The 15,557-nt window shown below is 53.7% G+C and overlaps 3 protein-coding genes across 3 annotated transcripts; 1 reads left to right on the top strand and 2 right to left on the bottom strand.

Moving 5' to 3' along the window:
• Positions 1-4,548: 4,548 nt before the first annotated feature.
• Positions 4,549-5,916, top strand: BDP55DRAFT_558238 (major facilitator superfamily transporter; the record flags this gene model as incomplete). The annotated part of the gene is made up of 6 exons (XM_060569780.1): positions 4,549-4,654; positions 4,711-4,836; positions 4,898-5,040; positions 5,115-5,229; positions 5,299-5,488; positions 5,553-5,916. Coding segments are annotated over 6 exons (1,044 nt in total), but the record flags the coding sequence as incomplete, so codon positions are not given.
• A 4,577-nt stretch (positions 5,917-10,493) lies between these two features.
• Positions 10,494-12,171, bottom strand: BDP55DRAFT_558128 (uncharacterized protein; the record flags this gene model as incomplete). Its single annotated transcript, XM_060569763.1, has 5 exons — positions 10,494-10,925; positions 10,981-11,154; positions 11,210-11,263; positions 11,317-11,481; positions 11,542-12,171. The coding sequence occupies 5 exons, from the start codon at positions 12,169-12,171 to the stop codon at positions 10,494-10,496; spliced, it is 1,455 nt and encodes a 484-aa protein (XP_060426615.1).
• A 1,524-nt stretch (positions 12,172-13,695) lies between these two features.
• BDP55DRAFT_248712 (uncharacterized protein) lies at positions 13,696-14,328 on the bottom strand. Its single transcript, XM_060566260.1, has one exon. The coding sequence runs from the start codon at positions 14,067-14,069 to the stop codon at positions 13,734-13,736; it is 336 nt and encodes a 111-aa protein (XP_060426614.1). The 5' UTR covers positions 14,070-14,328; the 3' UTR covers positions 13,696-13,733.
• Positions 14,329-15,557: the final 1,229 nt, after the last annotated feature.

Genomic DNA, 15,557 nt, shown 5'->3' with positions numbered 1-15,557 from the left:
CGCGCGACTAGCGGGTGTCGGCGATCAATCCTCTGTAGTCGGACTGCGGCCCGTAAGCGGACGCCCTCTAAGGCGACTTTGGCTGACGGTAAGCCGGCGTCTCGGAGGAGGCTACTGGTTGGCGTTGTCCTCCAGACAGGCAGAACGGCCCTTGCTGCCGCTGTAATGACGCTGTCGATCTTCTGCACGAGCCCCTTTTGGCCTGTGTTGACGGGTCTTCCTTGGAGAGGCGGATTCGTGTCTGTCTCCGCTTGGCGTCTCGAAGCCGGCTTCGTGATACCTGCGTACCATGTTTCGGCGCCGAAGAGCGCGATCGGCAGTACGCAGGAGACGACGGCTTTTCGCACGGCGGCCGCTGGGAGTCCCCTCTTTGTGTTCGTAAGCTGTCTCAGATGTTGAGCTGCCCTCTTTGCTGCAGCTACTTTTGCGTCGACATGGTGCCGGAAGGACAGTCTCTTGTCGAACCAGACACCCAGCCAGCGTACAGGTTTCGTCGAGGCCTTGACCACCAAATCCCCCGCCCGGACCTCTGGCAGCTCCGCTGGCTGGCCGTGCTTCCTAGTAAAGTGGATGACCTCGCACTTGCTCGGGTCAAAGGAGACCTTGTTCTCCAAGCCCCATCTGAGAATGCCGGCTGCGCTTCGGTTGAGTATTGCGACGTTGCTCTCCAGGGAGGGGCTGATGGCCAGAGTGGCGATGTCGTCCGCGTACCCGAATCGCGCGTTCGGGTCGTCTTCAAGTATCTCTGCGATGTAGAGCAGAAAGGCAATGGGAGATAGTGGTGACCCCTGAGGCAGCCCGCATGACAGCGGGAAGTACTCCGTTGTGCTTTCTTCCAGTCGGACTCTAGCGGTGCGGTTGCAGCAGAAGCTAAAGATCAGTCTGGTCAGGCCATGTGGCCATCCCTGCTGACGCAGTCTAATGACGAGCCGGTTCCGAAGGACGGAGTCGAACGCCCCTTTTACGTCCATAGTCAGAAGTGTCGCCGTGAGTCCTTTTAGGAGGGCCATCTCGATGTCGTGGGTGAGGCAGGTCGTCAGATCGACGGCTGACCTGCCTTGTAGAGCCCCGATCTGTTGCGGACTGATGATGCGCTCGACAATCGCCAGGGACGCCATCCTTCTGGCTATCAGTCGCTCTAGTCCCTTGCCCAGGCACGAGAGGAGCGCGATCGGCCGCCAGGACCCGGGCTTGGAGGCATCCCTGCCGGCCTTCTGGATCATGACCACCTCAGCTCTGCGGAAGGGCAGAGGAAAGTGGCCGGCCCGCATACAGGACTGGAATAGCTGCCTGACCGGTTCCGAGATGACATCCCAGCATGCCTGGAGGAGGCGTGTTGTGATGCCGTCCACACCAGGGGTCGTTGTCTTTGTTAAGGTGGCCGTCTTCACTTCTTCTCCGCTAACATTGTCCTGCCAAGTAATCGCTCGCCTCGGGACGACGGGTACGTCAAACGGGTCACCCGGTGCGTCATCTTCCGCACTAAACCTGTCGAGAAGGGCTCCCCGAAGCGCTTGAGCCTTTTCGTTAGTATCCTCGATCGTCTGGTTGTCCACAACCAATGGGGGTGCTCTGGTCAGTAGGCTCGCCTTCCGCCAACCCATGATCTGGTACAGGTCCCGGTCTGAAGCGACTCCATCGATCTTTCCGGCCCAGTATGCTCGCTTAGCCTTCCTCACCGTGCTCAGGAACGCCTTTCGTTTCTCCATTAGATAAAGGTGCGCATCTTGCTCCGTCTCCCAGGCTTGTTGGTTGCGGGCAGCACGGTATGCTCTGTGGGCCTCTGCGCATTCCTCCGTCCACCAAGCCGCGCCTTTACCATGTTTTCCTCTCTTCTTGCCGACCGCCTCAATGGCTCGGGAGAAGAGCTCGACGATGTGACTTGCCTGCCCGTCCAGGTCTTCCGGAGTAGGTTGATCCCCCAGATTGGGCATCGCAGCTAGCCCCCCTTCGATCAGGTCTCTCAGCCGAGGCAGCGCCGAGTCGGGCACTGACAGTGGCCGTGGCTGCGGGTGGCCCTCTCCCTGTGACACTGGGCGTTTGAGTAGTGGTATGACGGCCACGATGGCCTCGTGGTCAGCTCCCGGGTGTAGCTGTGGGCTGACCTGCGCGTGCGCAAAAGGGATATTAGAGAAAGCCAGGTCCAGGACATGTCCGCAATCCTGGGTTGCCACCCCAACTTCGCTGATAAGAGAGAGATTGTGGCCGTCTGCCCAGCCTGCGATGTCATCTCCCCGGTTCCCGTTCCTCGTCCCGGGCTCCCAAGAGTAGTGATGCGCGTTGAAGTCACCCGCGATCAAAGCTCGCTCCGGGGGTTTGAGTTCTAGCAGTATCCCTGTTGTGCGGCTGTGGGGGTCGCGGGGTTGTCTGTACACGTTGACGATAGTCGTCGTTTTGTCGACCACCAGCCACAGTACGTCTCTCGTGTGGACAGGCCTCTGCTGCTCCACCGTCATCCCTATCCCTTTGCGTGTGTAGGTCAATACTCTTGGTCTGGTTCCTTCGCTGTCCCAGAAGTCGACCGGGACGAAAGAGTCGAAACCCGGGTGCGTGTTCAGTTGCACGTTTCCGTCCTTCCAGCCCGTCCAGGGTTCCTGGACGAGGACCACATCTATCTGAGCCTCCCAGCAGAGCTGCAGGAAAGCCGTGTGCGCCGGGGAGATCTTTCCGACGTTGCCCTGCGCAACGCGTAGCATCCGTGGGGTCGCCGCTCTCGGCTTACGTCTCCGAGTCGAGTTCGAGGTGGGTGTAGGCATTCGCGACGTTGTAGTTTGGCTTCTGTGCTGCCCGTTGGCTCCTGCTTGGCATGGGTAGCACGGGACGGTCGATGGAGGTGTTGTCGGGGGAGTCTTCGCCTTCGCCTTCGTCCGCCTCGTCTTCATCCATGCTGCTGCTGTCAGTGCTTCCGTCACCGAGGCAAACGATCGAGCTTGCGGAGGGCGTTCTCGTGCGCGCGCGCTTGGCGCCGGGTTGCTGGTTCTGGCTGGTGGAGGTAGGGACGCCTGCCGCCTCCTGGCTACTGTCGGATCGAGTAGCCTTGTACAGAGTGTCCGATGCTTTCTGGCCGGCCTTCCGGATCCGAGCCCGCTCCTTTCGACCGGGAAGGGAGACGACGCCGTTTACGGCCGAGGGCCTCGCTGGGCAGTCTGTGTGGCTGGCTTGGAAGGGGCCGCAGCAGTTGGCACATTGGGGCCTGGCCATGCAGGGTCCCGTTTCGTGTGAATCGGAAGGTCTTCCGCAGTTGCTGCAGATCGGTCGTCGTCCGCAGAACCGGTTGGAGTGGTAGCCCTGGCAGCCGGGGTCGTGTCGGATGAGCGTCCTTCGTTTCTTGACGGGCAGAGATCTGCCGCTTTGGTTGAAGAGCCTGAAGGGCGTGACCTCTGATGTGAATGATATGAGCCAAGATATTTCGTTCGTGACTGGGTTGGGCCCAAGGCGGGACGGTCGAGCAAGGACAGGCTTCTGTCCTGTCTGTGCGAAGACCTCATCTTCAACGAGTGTGGCTGGGTCCAGGACGTCCCCGCCAATGCTGTGTAGTTTTGTTGGGCATCGCGGCACAACGTAAGTGTACCACTTGATAGGCGTCTCGACCTGGTGGGCGCCGAGGCATTCCGCCAGCTTTGCCTTACTTGCAAGTAGTCTTTCCTGTATTTGCTTGTTTCGCGGCTTCAGAGAGTAACCTGTGCTGATATGGTAGACGTGGGGAAGGTCCGCTAGCCCCAGGCCAACGGCCTTACAGACGATCTGTCGTACGGCGAACGGTGCGATCTTCCGAGCGGCCGCTAAGCTTTCTTCCGGGACGCGGGCAAAGATGCGGAGGTCCTCCTTCGGCTGCGCCTGCGGCTGATCCTCGGCGGGGAGTGTGGCCTTCGGGCGGGCAGAGCTCTGGCAGCTCTGGCCGCTCCGGGTCGCCGCAGTGGTGTTGCCCGCCATCGGTGCGACGACAGCCGCCCAACTCCGGGCCGCTATTGGGCTTGTCTCGTGATTGATCAGTCTCTTGAGGGTTTGAATGACATAGGCAGTGGCTTCTTTCGCGATCTGCTTTCTAGAACCGTCAAAGCTGGCGACAACGCTGTCGACGGACCGTGCAATGGTCAGAAAGACGTCTTTCCGTGCCTCGTACTGTCTAGCTTCTTCTGCAAGGGCTGTCAAGACGGACCCTGTGGCAGATCCGCTCGGAGCAGATGCGGTAGAGGCTGCGGGCCCCTCGGCCGAGGTAGGGGCGTCGGTGGTGGCATCAAGCTGGCTTCCCGTTAGGCTGGGCCGGGTCGGCTGTGCCTCGACGTCGCGGCGTCGCTTAGCTCTTGAGGTGGGGTTCGGCTCCGGAGGTGTCCCGGAGCCTGGTTCGGGGTCGGCTTGGTCGGCCGACATCAGTCCGGTGCCCGACGGCGGCTGTGAGGCCATCGCGGATGCGGGCTCCGGCAAGGGGAGGTGAAGAGTTTTCGGCTGTTAGTAATTTGGTGGTAGGCTCACTCATTCACTAACAGCAGATGCCAAGAAAAATTAGGCGAGAGGGAAGTTGCTTCATCCATCATGCTCTGGAGCTAATTAAGCAAACAGCTTCTCGGGGGGTTCACGTCTGGTTTCCTCTACGTCGCCGAAACAGCCGCAATGCTGTCGTATCCGGAAGCGAACGACAGAGGTTTCTACTTGGGTAAGAAATGCCTGGTAATTCCTCTAACAAGATAGCCGTTAATGAAGCTGGAACAGGTATCTGGTCTGCCATGAGAAACTCTGGTAGCGTCATGGGAGGCGCCATCAACTTCTCGACCAACTACTCCAAGGCCAACGCTGGAGGCATTGCATGGTCCACCTACTTGATCTTTGTTGGCTTCGGTAAGCACCACTCCTTTCAAATTCCGAACTGGGGTACATGTGCTAACACGGGCTATGACAGAATGTACCGGAACAATCTGGGCCCTCCTGCTGTCCCCAACCAGTCGCGTACGACGCCGCAATGGCGCGAAGATCCCCATGGCCAGCAGCATCAGCTGGAAGAGAGAGCTGATTGCGTTGTGGAGGCACTTGCAGCGCAGAAAGGTGAGAACACTCTGAAGCTCGGAGAAAATTACCCTGGTGACTTTGAACGGTGGGCTGATAACCAAAACTCGTAGACGTGGCTCATGTCTATTCCTGCCTTCTACTCCTTCTTCTTTGGCGGAACCATGGGCACCTATCTCTCCTTGCACTTCTCTGTTCGGGCCCGCGCACTATCGTCGCTGATCACTCGTGAGTTACCCTGACTTCTCTTCCAATTACTGTCATTCTCTAGAACTATGCTGACTATTCACCTCGTAGCGGCAATCACCATCGTCATGGTCCTCGCCTACGGAAAGCTCCTGGACACGTCCCGCTGGTCACAAGCCAGGCGAGCATGGATCTCCTTTGCGTTCTGGGTCATCCCCCAAGCCATGTGCTTCATCTGGATCGGTATCGAGTACAGCAAGTTCGGCGGAGGCAAGATCGATGAGGCCCTCGACTATGAGCTGTATGCTACCCATAATCCCCTACCGCTTTCTCTGATTCAAGGCTAACATCGTTGTCCCTCAAAGACACACCAGAAGATGGGCCGAAGCTTACCTCCCCTACCTAATCATGTTCTCGACCGGCTACTGGACTCAGTTGTCTCTATACTGGATTCTCGGCACCTTTTCCACAGACGTCGGATCCTCCTCCCGCTCGGGCGGTCTGTTCCGCGCTTTTGAGACCGCTGGCCAGGCCGTCTCGTACGCTCTCAACTCCAAGACGAGCGCCGACCCAAGGATTCCGTTCTACGTGAACGCTGCGCTGATGGCTATTACGATTCCGTGCATGGTGTTCCTCATCCGGCTGGTTCCTGATGCGCCTGCTGCCACGGATATAGATGCGGGAGACATCGTTGAGGTCCAGGGAGAAAGGGACCCTGATAACAAGTAGATTGTGTTAGGGCTTCGACTTTGTTGGATTGAGAGCGCTGAAAAAGTTAGTTCAACATATTGAAGTACAATAGGAATGACGAAATGAAGCGTTGACTGAACCTCTCTCGTGTATCAATGCCTCGATGATTGATTGTAGCGCTTTTTGTTCTTGCAACAAGGTTCAAGATTTCCATAGTTGATGTATCATATTTGAACAGGAATTTCGTCAATTGAGATGATATATGATACATGACATCAATTGCGGCTTGCAATTGGAAGTGTATCTATTGCAATATCACTTCAACCGGCTTGCTTCAATCTGTCTAACAGGCTACTTGTTTATGTTGTGCTTTGAGAGCCCCCAGCATCAGTCGGTTTTCACTATGAGCTTATCAAGCCTTATTGCTTACATGAACAGAGCGTCGGGCTTGACCTTGGACTTCCGAGTTTGCTTTCCTTATCTAGATATCTCGACGTGTCAGGTTCCAAGTACATAGATTCATGATCAAACTATATTGAAAGTATATGCGCCAAGTTGATAAATCATAGACGTCCTGAGACAAAATGAAAGAATATCGAAAACAGCAATGAGATTATGTGTTTTTAATTTCTTTTTTTTAGTGAACCTGAGTTTAACATGTGTGCCAGATTCCAAAAGATGACACAAGTTACGAAGATTTATTTATTCGTATCTCTTGATTTTCTAATCGTCGAACACAGTCTAGCCATGGCCTCCATGCACACATATTCAATGCCACAATTCGAAATGTTTCTCAGCTACTATATCCAGAGATGAGACACTCGGTATAAAAATGAGAAGAGAAAATCAAGTGGGCCATAAGTCTAACAAGGTCAATGAGTACGTGGGTCTCTTCAATCCCAGTCGAGAACAAACTCAACTCACACTTCTTATAATCTGGACAACCTTGTGTAACTGACAAAAGTGACTTGCATCAGAGGCTTCAAGTAAGAGCTGCAATCAAAGCCTAGAAACAAGTGTCTGTGAATGATTGAAGCCACCGTCGACTTATTGTAACTAAAGGATCCGGAATTCTCTGAAAACGGCATGGATCCCCTTGGACCATTGAACGTTGACAGGGTTGTCATCTCTTAGCTTCAAACTCAAAATCATCTGAACAGCGAAAAAGTGCAATTTTTACCCCACCGAAACATCTCAAGATAGTTTGGCTTGGGGCGGGTAAACGGGCGCTCCCGCTTGCAACGGTGACGTTTAGGACGGAGATAGAATACCTAGGCAAAAATGTGTTTGTTTTCGTCCCTTGTCTGCTTATTCTTGCATTATTCAGCATTGGGCTCTGAGGAACCCAGCCCGACGACATGTCAAAGAAACGGACGTTACTTTTTTTTCCTAGTTTCTCAGTGACATTCTGAGACCCTCGTTGTTGCTATTAGGTACGTGACCACCAATACGGTAGTAAGAGTGCATCACGGATTTCTTACGCTCCGGTTTGAATTGCCCTGCATCATCAACTCTGAGATAAAGAGCGCCCCTGATAGACAGTTACACAGATCACCCCCAAAGGTGTTGACAAATCCCATGAATACCTAGCACTCTTTTCTTTTCCAACCTCTTGGTCATTGCCCCAAGTCTCATGGCAATGCGATGGGAATAAAGAGGCCAAAAAAAGATATGCGCAGCAGCCCAGCGCCAGAACCGAAAATCGCAACACCTTTCCCTGCCACACATATGCAAACGAAGAGAGACATTGCCTGGTCCCCCGTGAACAAAAGTGCATCATACACCTTCGGTCGTCACCGAAAAATGGAACTACCGCTTACCTTCAGGTGAAATGTGGCACGTGGATTGGTAGGGTACCTTGGCATATTGGGCATAGAATCCCTAATCCCTAAATCCCCTCCCCAATTCCCTGCAGCGAATCCTTACCCCACCGGGCCTCGCCCTCCTTCACCGAGACCACGGCCAATAGGGACGGCCCGGTCGCATCACCACCCATCCATTCATCCTTTCGTCGTATCTGCCAAAGTTCTCCCTCTTCTTGAGCCTTCCTACTTAATGCCTGCATACACGCGATTAGGGATTTCTACCATCTACCCTCCCCCCAGGGACGAGAGACATTGCGGCACCTCCGTCCCGTCCGGGGGGGGTCTAATCTAGGCACCCTCCTCAGAAGATTGGATATTCGAATCAACCATCAATCGCTCTCGGTGAAACACCTGCGTGATATTGGGGGTCCGCCAAGGTCAGTCCCTCATGTCATTGATGATGCTTGGTCGGGTGGGGATTTCGGAGAATGATTCTAGAGCACCACGTGAAATGTGCACCAGGGGAGGGGGACGGGACGGGGGGGGGTCGTATTCTTTCTCATTCTGATTCTACTTGTCCCCCCCTGTATCCGTATGGTTCAGTTGCATCCGTCACCCGTGTCCAAAGTGCGAGGCGCCCGCGGCAGTTGGGGAGTTACGTTCCGTGCGTTGGGAGGTCACCGTGAGGGAACCATGGACGAGGAGGGGGGCGGGTGGGCGCGGGACGGGAGTCTGGAACTTAAACCGGTGCCTGTTTTAATTTCCTGACGGATACCTTACAATGCAACGCTTCTCATTCTTTCCACTCCGAATGTCTAGGCAGGCAAGGCACGGCAAGGCAGATGTTTCCAAGATGATCACACATGGAAAAACTGATCGATAGACCTTGCCCCAAATTCCCCGAATCGAGGTCCTTCCCAAATAGTAAATTTACCATGTATGTGGGGGGTTTCTCTCACACTCACACACATACGCGCACTCTCTCTTCAGTCCCCTTGCCTTTCTGTCTTCGAACTTTTCTTACGCACATACAGGCCCTTCAAGCGTTCCATTGCATATAGGCACAGAATCAACTCATTCTGCCACTCCACCCCTTCATCTCACGCCTCGCACCCAACACACACATATCCACGCCCAGCTTTCCATCCCCCACTCCCCCCTCCCCTTACACACACCACGCACATCGCTTCTTTCTCGACGAAAAAAAAAAATTGAGATGGATGGCATAGTGCATCAGGGCAACCAGCAGCCGCGCTCCCGCCGACACACCAAACCCGGGTGCCAGAACCAACCCCAAGTGACAAGGGGGAAGGGGGCCTGTTTTTCCTTTCTGCTTCAGCCACGCGGGCACCCAGCTCCACGCTGCTAGGAGCTTTTCTTGGTAGGTATGCCATCATAGATACATGTAGCTACCAACCCGGCTGTTTGACCCGGCGTATAGGTGTGTGTAGGTATTGCAGACCGCCTTTTCTGGCCATTTACTGCCATCGGAATTATTGACATCCGTGTCTGTCAGCTGTGCCATCCGTCTACACTACCAAAGTCTGAGCCTCATCAGAACAGCTGAATAAGATCAAAGACGTCTCTGGTGGGGAGAGCGTACTGCAAGTACTCACTCGGTAATTATCAACAAAGCCACTCAAGGATCAAAAGCACCGCTCCCCAAAGATTGGATTTTTAATTTGTGCCATGGGCCTGGCCTATGGAGCTTTCCAGCAGGCTTCTCTCTCGCCTCCAGCTACCGGACCAACATTACGCTTGGGCGAGACACACATGCTGCACACCTGCATGGAAGCCCAGCAGCTATTAGACGCAGCATCTACACTAGACCGAATTTGTTCACTTTTCTGTCCACCACGCATGAAAGAAAGTAGGCAGTCATAGTAGTGGAAAATAAAAATTGGTATCAATAATCCTAACTTCTCATACGTGCGTTCAAGGCATCCACCACAAGCAAGGGGTGCATGATACTCGGGATCCTTCCTATCGGCCCAGTCCAATGTCAACCCAAAAACCATATTTCAAAAAATGAAAATAAAAAAAGTTGACACAAAAAATGTGTGTTGGACGCTTGTTCCCAACTCCGTCGTGTTGCCACGCTTTTTGCCCATCATATCCCCAATGCAAATCCCAGGGGTATCTGAAGAGTCTAGTAACTCTGATGGGAGGCCAAGTTTTTCCCTCTCTTTTTTTCCTCCCACGCTCCGCCTTGATCCGAATGCACACGCCCCAATCCCGTTGGGTGGTCTAAAAACTCCCATGATGCATCATCAACGTCCCCTTTCCGTGTGCCGTTACCCCCCTCTTTGTATATCCACTGACAGGCCAAAATGCCTGATGAAAAGTCACCGCCTGTGTGTAAACAATATACTTCTCCCTTCTCCAGAGTTTCCAGTCCAGACGGGGATAAGAATGAAGAAAAGAAACCGCTCAACAGCTCAAGCAACCGAGACTCTCGTACACTCTCCATCGTAAGAAATACAGCCTTGACCGAGATGTAGATGATCCAAGGGAAAATTTAAGTCGATCTGTACCACTTGACTGGAAGCTAAGTGGACGACAACTGCAAAGACATGACATGAAAGTAAGAAAAATGTTCAGACAGCCGCCTCGACCCAATAATTACCGCGAAAGAAATTACGCATTGGTTTGACGTGCGATTTTGTTTTCCGTTGGACTGCTTCGTCTCATGTCTTGTTGAGCACGTCCATGTATTGCTTTTCTTTACTCCGTTCCGCTCTTGTGGTATATACTCGATGTAGTTCGTATTCGTGTGTTCGTGTGAGGGAAAATTGTGTTGCGATTCGTCCCTTAGTAGATGGCATGACTGGACTGGTGGTACATGCGGTCTCGGTAGGTAGCAGGGATGCCGTCGTATCTAGGGCTGCTTGCGCTCGAGGACTGGTCCATGTCCGTGTCGTAAACCTCGTAGCCGTGCTGGTGATGTTGCATGTACTGCTCCGGGGGAGGCAATCTCTTCGAGCTGTATGCTGCGAGGCTAGCGGGATTGGGAACGCGCTTGACGGGATAGGATGAGGGAGCAGTCCTGGACTTTGAGACACGGTTGCTGACCCTGCGATCCTTGCCACGGCCCTTGATACCCTTGTTGCTGTTCTTGTAGAGGTTGGCGAAGTACCAGTACATCTCTCGTTGGTCATCGGACAAGCCGTCGATATCGGAAATGGAGACGATCCAGTCGGTCATTTCCATGAGGGTCTTCTCATGGTACTTGTTTTGGTGGTTCTGAATGCCAAATTAGCTGGATCACCATGGAATATGCCACTTTGGCTCTACACACCTTGAGATTGCCTCTTTGGGTGAACATCTTGTTGCATGAATCGAGCTTGCAGACGAATGGCTTTGCATTGGTGTGCGTGGCCATGTGTGTCTGGAGGTTGCCACGCTGAGCAAAGACTTTGCTGCATTGTTCACAGCGGAAAGGCTTTTCGCCAGTGTGGCGGCGCATATGAGTCTGTAGGACGGTTAGCAAAGCCTTGCTATGTTTGCTCGAAACCGGATCAACTAACCTTGAGGTTACCAGGCTGGGAGAAAGTTCGGTCACAGTGCGGCCATTGGCAATGCTACGAGTCATCAGCGTCGCTCTAATCACACTCGATAGGCTACATGTACTTACGTATGGCTTTTCACCAGTGTGAGCGCGCTTGTGAGTGTCCAAGTGGGTGCTTTGGTAGAAGCTCTTGCCGCAACCATCAATGTCACAAACATATCGCTTGGTCTTGGGAGCATCCGACGAGTCCGTTGTTGTAGAGGGCGTAGGAGCCGAAACAGCCGGGGTCGGCTCAGGCTGAAAGATATCAGCTCAGTCTCGATTGGTAGCGGACGCAGAATCGGGACTTACCTTGGGAGATCTGGGCTCCGGCTTGACAACCTTTTCGGTTTCTGGGACGCCCTTGACGATATCATCCGTGTCGTGCCTCTTCTGAATCGCCTTCATGAGAGTGTCGATGGCAGTTGTGAAGTTCACCGCATCCGCGCTCGTGGGCTTGTTGAACTTGATTTCCTTGGTGTTGAGGGGATGGGGTGTCTTTGGGTTGCTCATCTTTGTCTCGCTTCGGGTTGATGGGCTGCGGTGTCGGTCGGTTTGTCCCAGAGGTGACTCCTGAGGATAGGAGCTGGCGCGCGGGACTTCATGCTCCGGAGCTGCCACGGGCATGATCGGTCGTTCTTGTTGAGCTGGTACTCTGAAGGGCATGTTCATGTTGTTCGGAGGTGATTCATATTGGGCATACGCGAAGTGGTTCTGAGTCGGGCAATGGTGACCCATTGCGGGCATAGATGCAACGCCGTAGTGTGATCCAACCATGTACTGAGGAGCCATGATAGCACCGTTCATGGGAGCAGAGGTAGCCGCTCTCGAGTCGTACTGCACAAAGGCTGTGTTATCCATCATTGCGTAGTCGTGGCCGGCGGGCTGTTGCTGCCAGCGACCCCAAGCCTGGGGCGGGGCTGTCTGTTCCGTGAGAGCCATTTATGCGAAGCCAAAACGAAGAGATGACGGATGGGCGGCGTCAAGTGTAGTTGGATGTAGGTAGGACGAGGTCCAAGTTGACTAACTCTTGCCTGTGTCTGGAGTATGTAGACAAAGTACGGTGAAAGAGATGGATCAGTGGTTGATGCCAAAAAGAAAAGGCAAAGGTAAAGCGTTGACTGCTTGAGGAAGTTGAATGTTTATGATCTCTCGTGGGTTGAAGTTGAGAAAGAAAGGAGGATGGAGGCGGGTAGATGTAGTTTCGGGACAGAGTCAAGAATGTACTCGTGGTATAAAGTGCGGGAGGGGATAGCGGATGTGCGGCCGGGGTGCGATCCTTGAAGCCAATCGACTGGACCTGGTTCCCGAAGATCTCAGCACTAAATATACATGCATCCAAAGCGAAACCAGCAAGGACTCAGACAGTGGGTTGGTGAGAGGAAAAAAGAAGGGTTGAAGGCCAGGACCAGAACGAACATGGAGAGTTTGTGGAAATCATGGACCCCCACCACGAGGAGCAAGACGGAGGACTTCCATAAAAGCCGGGGTAGCGACTGAGCGGGCCACGACCCGGTCGACGCGGACGGAGACGAGACCTTGCTCTTGCTGTACAGGGTGGCCAAGTAGGTACAGGAGGGGAGGGGGGGAGGGGGAGGGGCGCGTGGAAAGCCGACCTCTGGGGGGTGTGGGAATGGGAATGGGAAGAGGCGTCATACCCATACCCTGCAACTGACTGAGCTCAGAGGTCGGTATAGGATGCACTCATGTCTCTCTCTCTCTCTCTCTCTCTCTCTCTCTCTGTGTGTGTGTGTCTACTAGTCTCCCCTCATAGATGGCGGAGGCGTCCGTGACGAGCAGCATTGGGGTTCTCCCAGAGGCAAAAAGGCATGGCTAACGGCTGGTCGATCAAGCAACAGAATGAACCTCGGAACAGACTAGACAAGGAGAAGGTATAGAGACGCCGCGTGACTGCGTGGAAATCGAGAGGAGAAGCCTCGGTTACTCGAATAGAAAGAAATAAGACATTCTGGTAAAGACGAGTTCTTCATAGGGGGCAACTCACAGGTCGTCAGTTGGATTGGTTAGCAGGATAGCTCATCTCATCACGGTCTGCGGTTAAGGATAGGCAGGCGAATGGTGAGAGAGTGAAACAAGCATAATGTGGGAATCTCAAATAAAGACTGTCCCTTGTCCTCGGGCAGGTCGCTGTGGCCTCGATTTGTTGTTGCTTATTCTTGAAGTCGATGCGCAGCATGGCGACATGCGGCTTGGGTGTAGGTCAGATCTGCCCAAATGGGCGCCATTTTTTCTTTTCTTTGCAGGCTAGGATCGCCGGGAGGTCGATATTGCAGCCGGACGGCAAGGCGAAGCAGGGGATGGTGGTGGAGGAACTTTTCGAAAAGCGTCGAGACAATGTGAGAAGAGACAGAGATATTGATGGAATCAGGTATCCGTACGGACTATTCCGTGCGCACCAGATCTCATGAAAGTGATCACAATGGTTAGAAGATGGAGGTAACCAACGTGGGAGCTGGTCATCGGTACCATGCCAGGGCCACTCTTCAAGAAACGTCAAGGTTTGACAGTTTGCAGAGTGAGGCGAGTGGAAAGCTGTAAGTCTTCGTGCGTAAACAAGGTATCGAAGTGGTAGGGTGATATTGAGCTGAGGTCGATCTTGAAGACGATGACGACGAGGGTGTTCCGAGTGAGTCTTTGAGAGAAGGGACTTCAGGCGCAGATACGAAGGTCAAGATCAAAGATTGAGTGTTGATAGTAGCCCAAACCACCGGGCCGGTTCGAATACGTACATAGAGAAGATGAAGCAGAGTGGCCAAGCTGAGATACGGATACAGGAGTGAGAGTGAGAAACGGAGGCTTGCGGCTGCCATGAGAGACATTCAAGACATTCAAGACGAAGTGAGACTAGAGACTCTCGAGAAAGGGCCGTACTATGAAGCAGGGATGTCCTAGCCACTGGATTCTTAATTTTTCGTGCAGGCGGGCGGGACTAAACGGCAGGGAGAAGGAGGAGAGCAGGGGTATGCCATTGGTGTCCGTACCATGGGATGGAGGATGATGGGTTCTGGACAGAAAGAGGGGGGCGTGAAATAGATGTGCTGGTTCACACGGGGTGGTGAATTGAAAGTGAGGTAAAAGAGTTGAATTGAAGTTGGATACCACACCCTGCGCTACGCTGCGCTGCGGGCTGCGGCCTGCGACATGCCCTGCAATACCTAGGTTGACTGCAGCCGTAGGAGTGGGGAATAGGAAGATTTTCGAGGATACGTACTTCCCGAAGCCTTACCTAAGGCTTGGCAGATACGTACTCCCGAGTCTCCATCCCATCCAATGTACGGAGCACGTACCTAGGTCCAGGTACCTAGGTATCCAAGGTAAGGTAGGTACGGAACACCGTCCGTACTTGACCGTCTCGAGGAGGTCGAGGCAAGAGATGGTTATTCGCAGCTGCCTTGGGTCAATCATAGCTTAGGTACGTATAAGGTACACTAGTGAGGTAGCTCACGCGGCAGCAAGTGCGGTGCGGATACATTCGGCAACCTCACACCCTCCTTGCCTTCCACCTCAGTTCGTCCAAGCCCACCCCCCTCCAACGTCCAGTCTCTCTTGCGGCTTGCCCCAAGCTTCCCGTCAGGTCCCCTACCTCTGGGCTCTGGTGCTTAAGGTGGCCATTTTGGATCACATCAACATCCCTCCTTGCCTCTTACCTCAGGAACCCAGGTGCTCACTGTTCACGGGATATCATCGACGGCTTCTTCCATCAGTCCCTCCCTCCCTCTATCCTCACGCCTAGTAGCAGTCAGACAAAGAGAGAGACACACAGGGACCTCTACAGTCTTCGCCTGCCGCCTGAAGATTGCGACTCTGGCGTCGAAGCCACGGCCGAGAATCTGTGCAATCTGGACCACCGGTTTCTGCGCCAGACATGTCACCGTCACCATGAACTTGCACACACGCATCCTCTCGACTTCACAGATACCTACCTGATCCCTGGTCCGCTGTCCTCCGTTTGCTTGTTGGCCACGTTCGAAATCCTCCGTTCATGCACCAATCTGTCAGCACTTTTTTTTTTTCGTCCTCCCCTCCACGGCTTTCCTAAAGAAACCTCACTATCGGAACCTGCGTGTCTGAATCAGGCCAGGCACACCAAAAGTACGCTCTCTCTACTCCGTACACACTGCGGTAGACAGCGTAAGCAAACATGGCATCCCTGTTCTGCCCAGCTCCGCCAAATGAAAATCGTTCGTTTTACAGGGCCGTTGTTTGCCTGTCTGCTGTTATTGGCAATGCCATTCAGAGGCACCGACTTGATCGTCGCCATGGGCTTCTTTGTTCGGCATTACCTCAGCCCTGTCGTCTCGAGAACC

The sequence above is a fragment of the Colletotrichum godetiae genome (assembly GCF_030913485.1).
Source record: "Colletotrichum godetiae strain CBS 193.32 chromosome Unknown BDP55scaffold_37, whole genome shotgun sequence".
Taxonomy (NCBI): Eukaryota; Fungi; Ascomycota; class Sordariomycetes; order Glomerellales; family Glomerellaceae; genus Colletotrichum; species Colletotrichum godetiae.
This window is presented reverse-complemented; position numbering and strand designations above follow the sequence as displayed.

Bases quoted from the DNA above. Each gene is read 5' to 3' on its own strand.
- BDP55DRAFT_248712 (XM_060566260.1), bottom strand. From the start codon at position 14,069: ATGTCTCTCATGGCAGCCGCAAGCCTCCGTTTCTCACTCTCACTCCTG.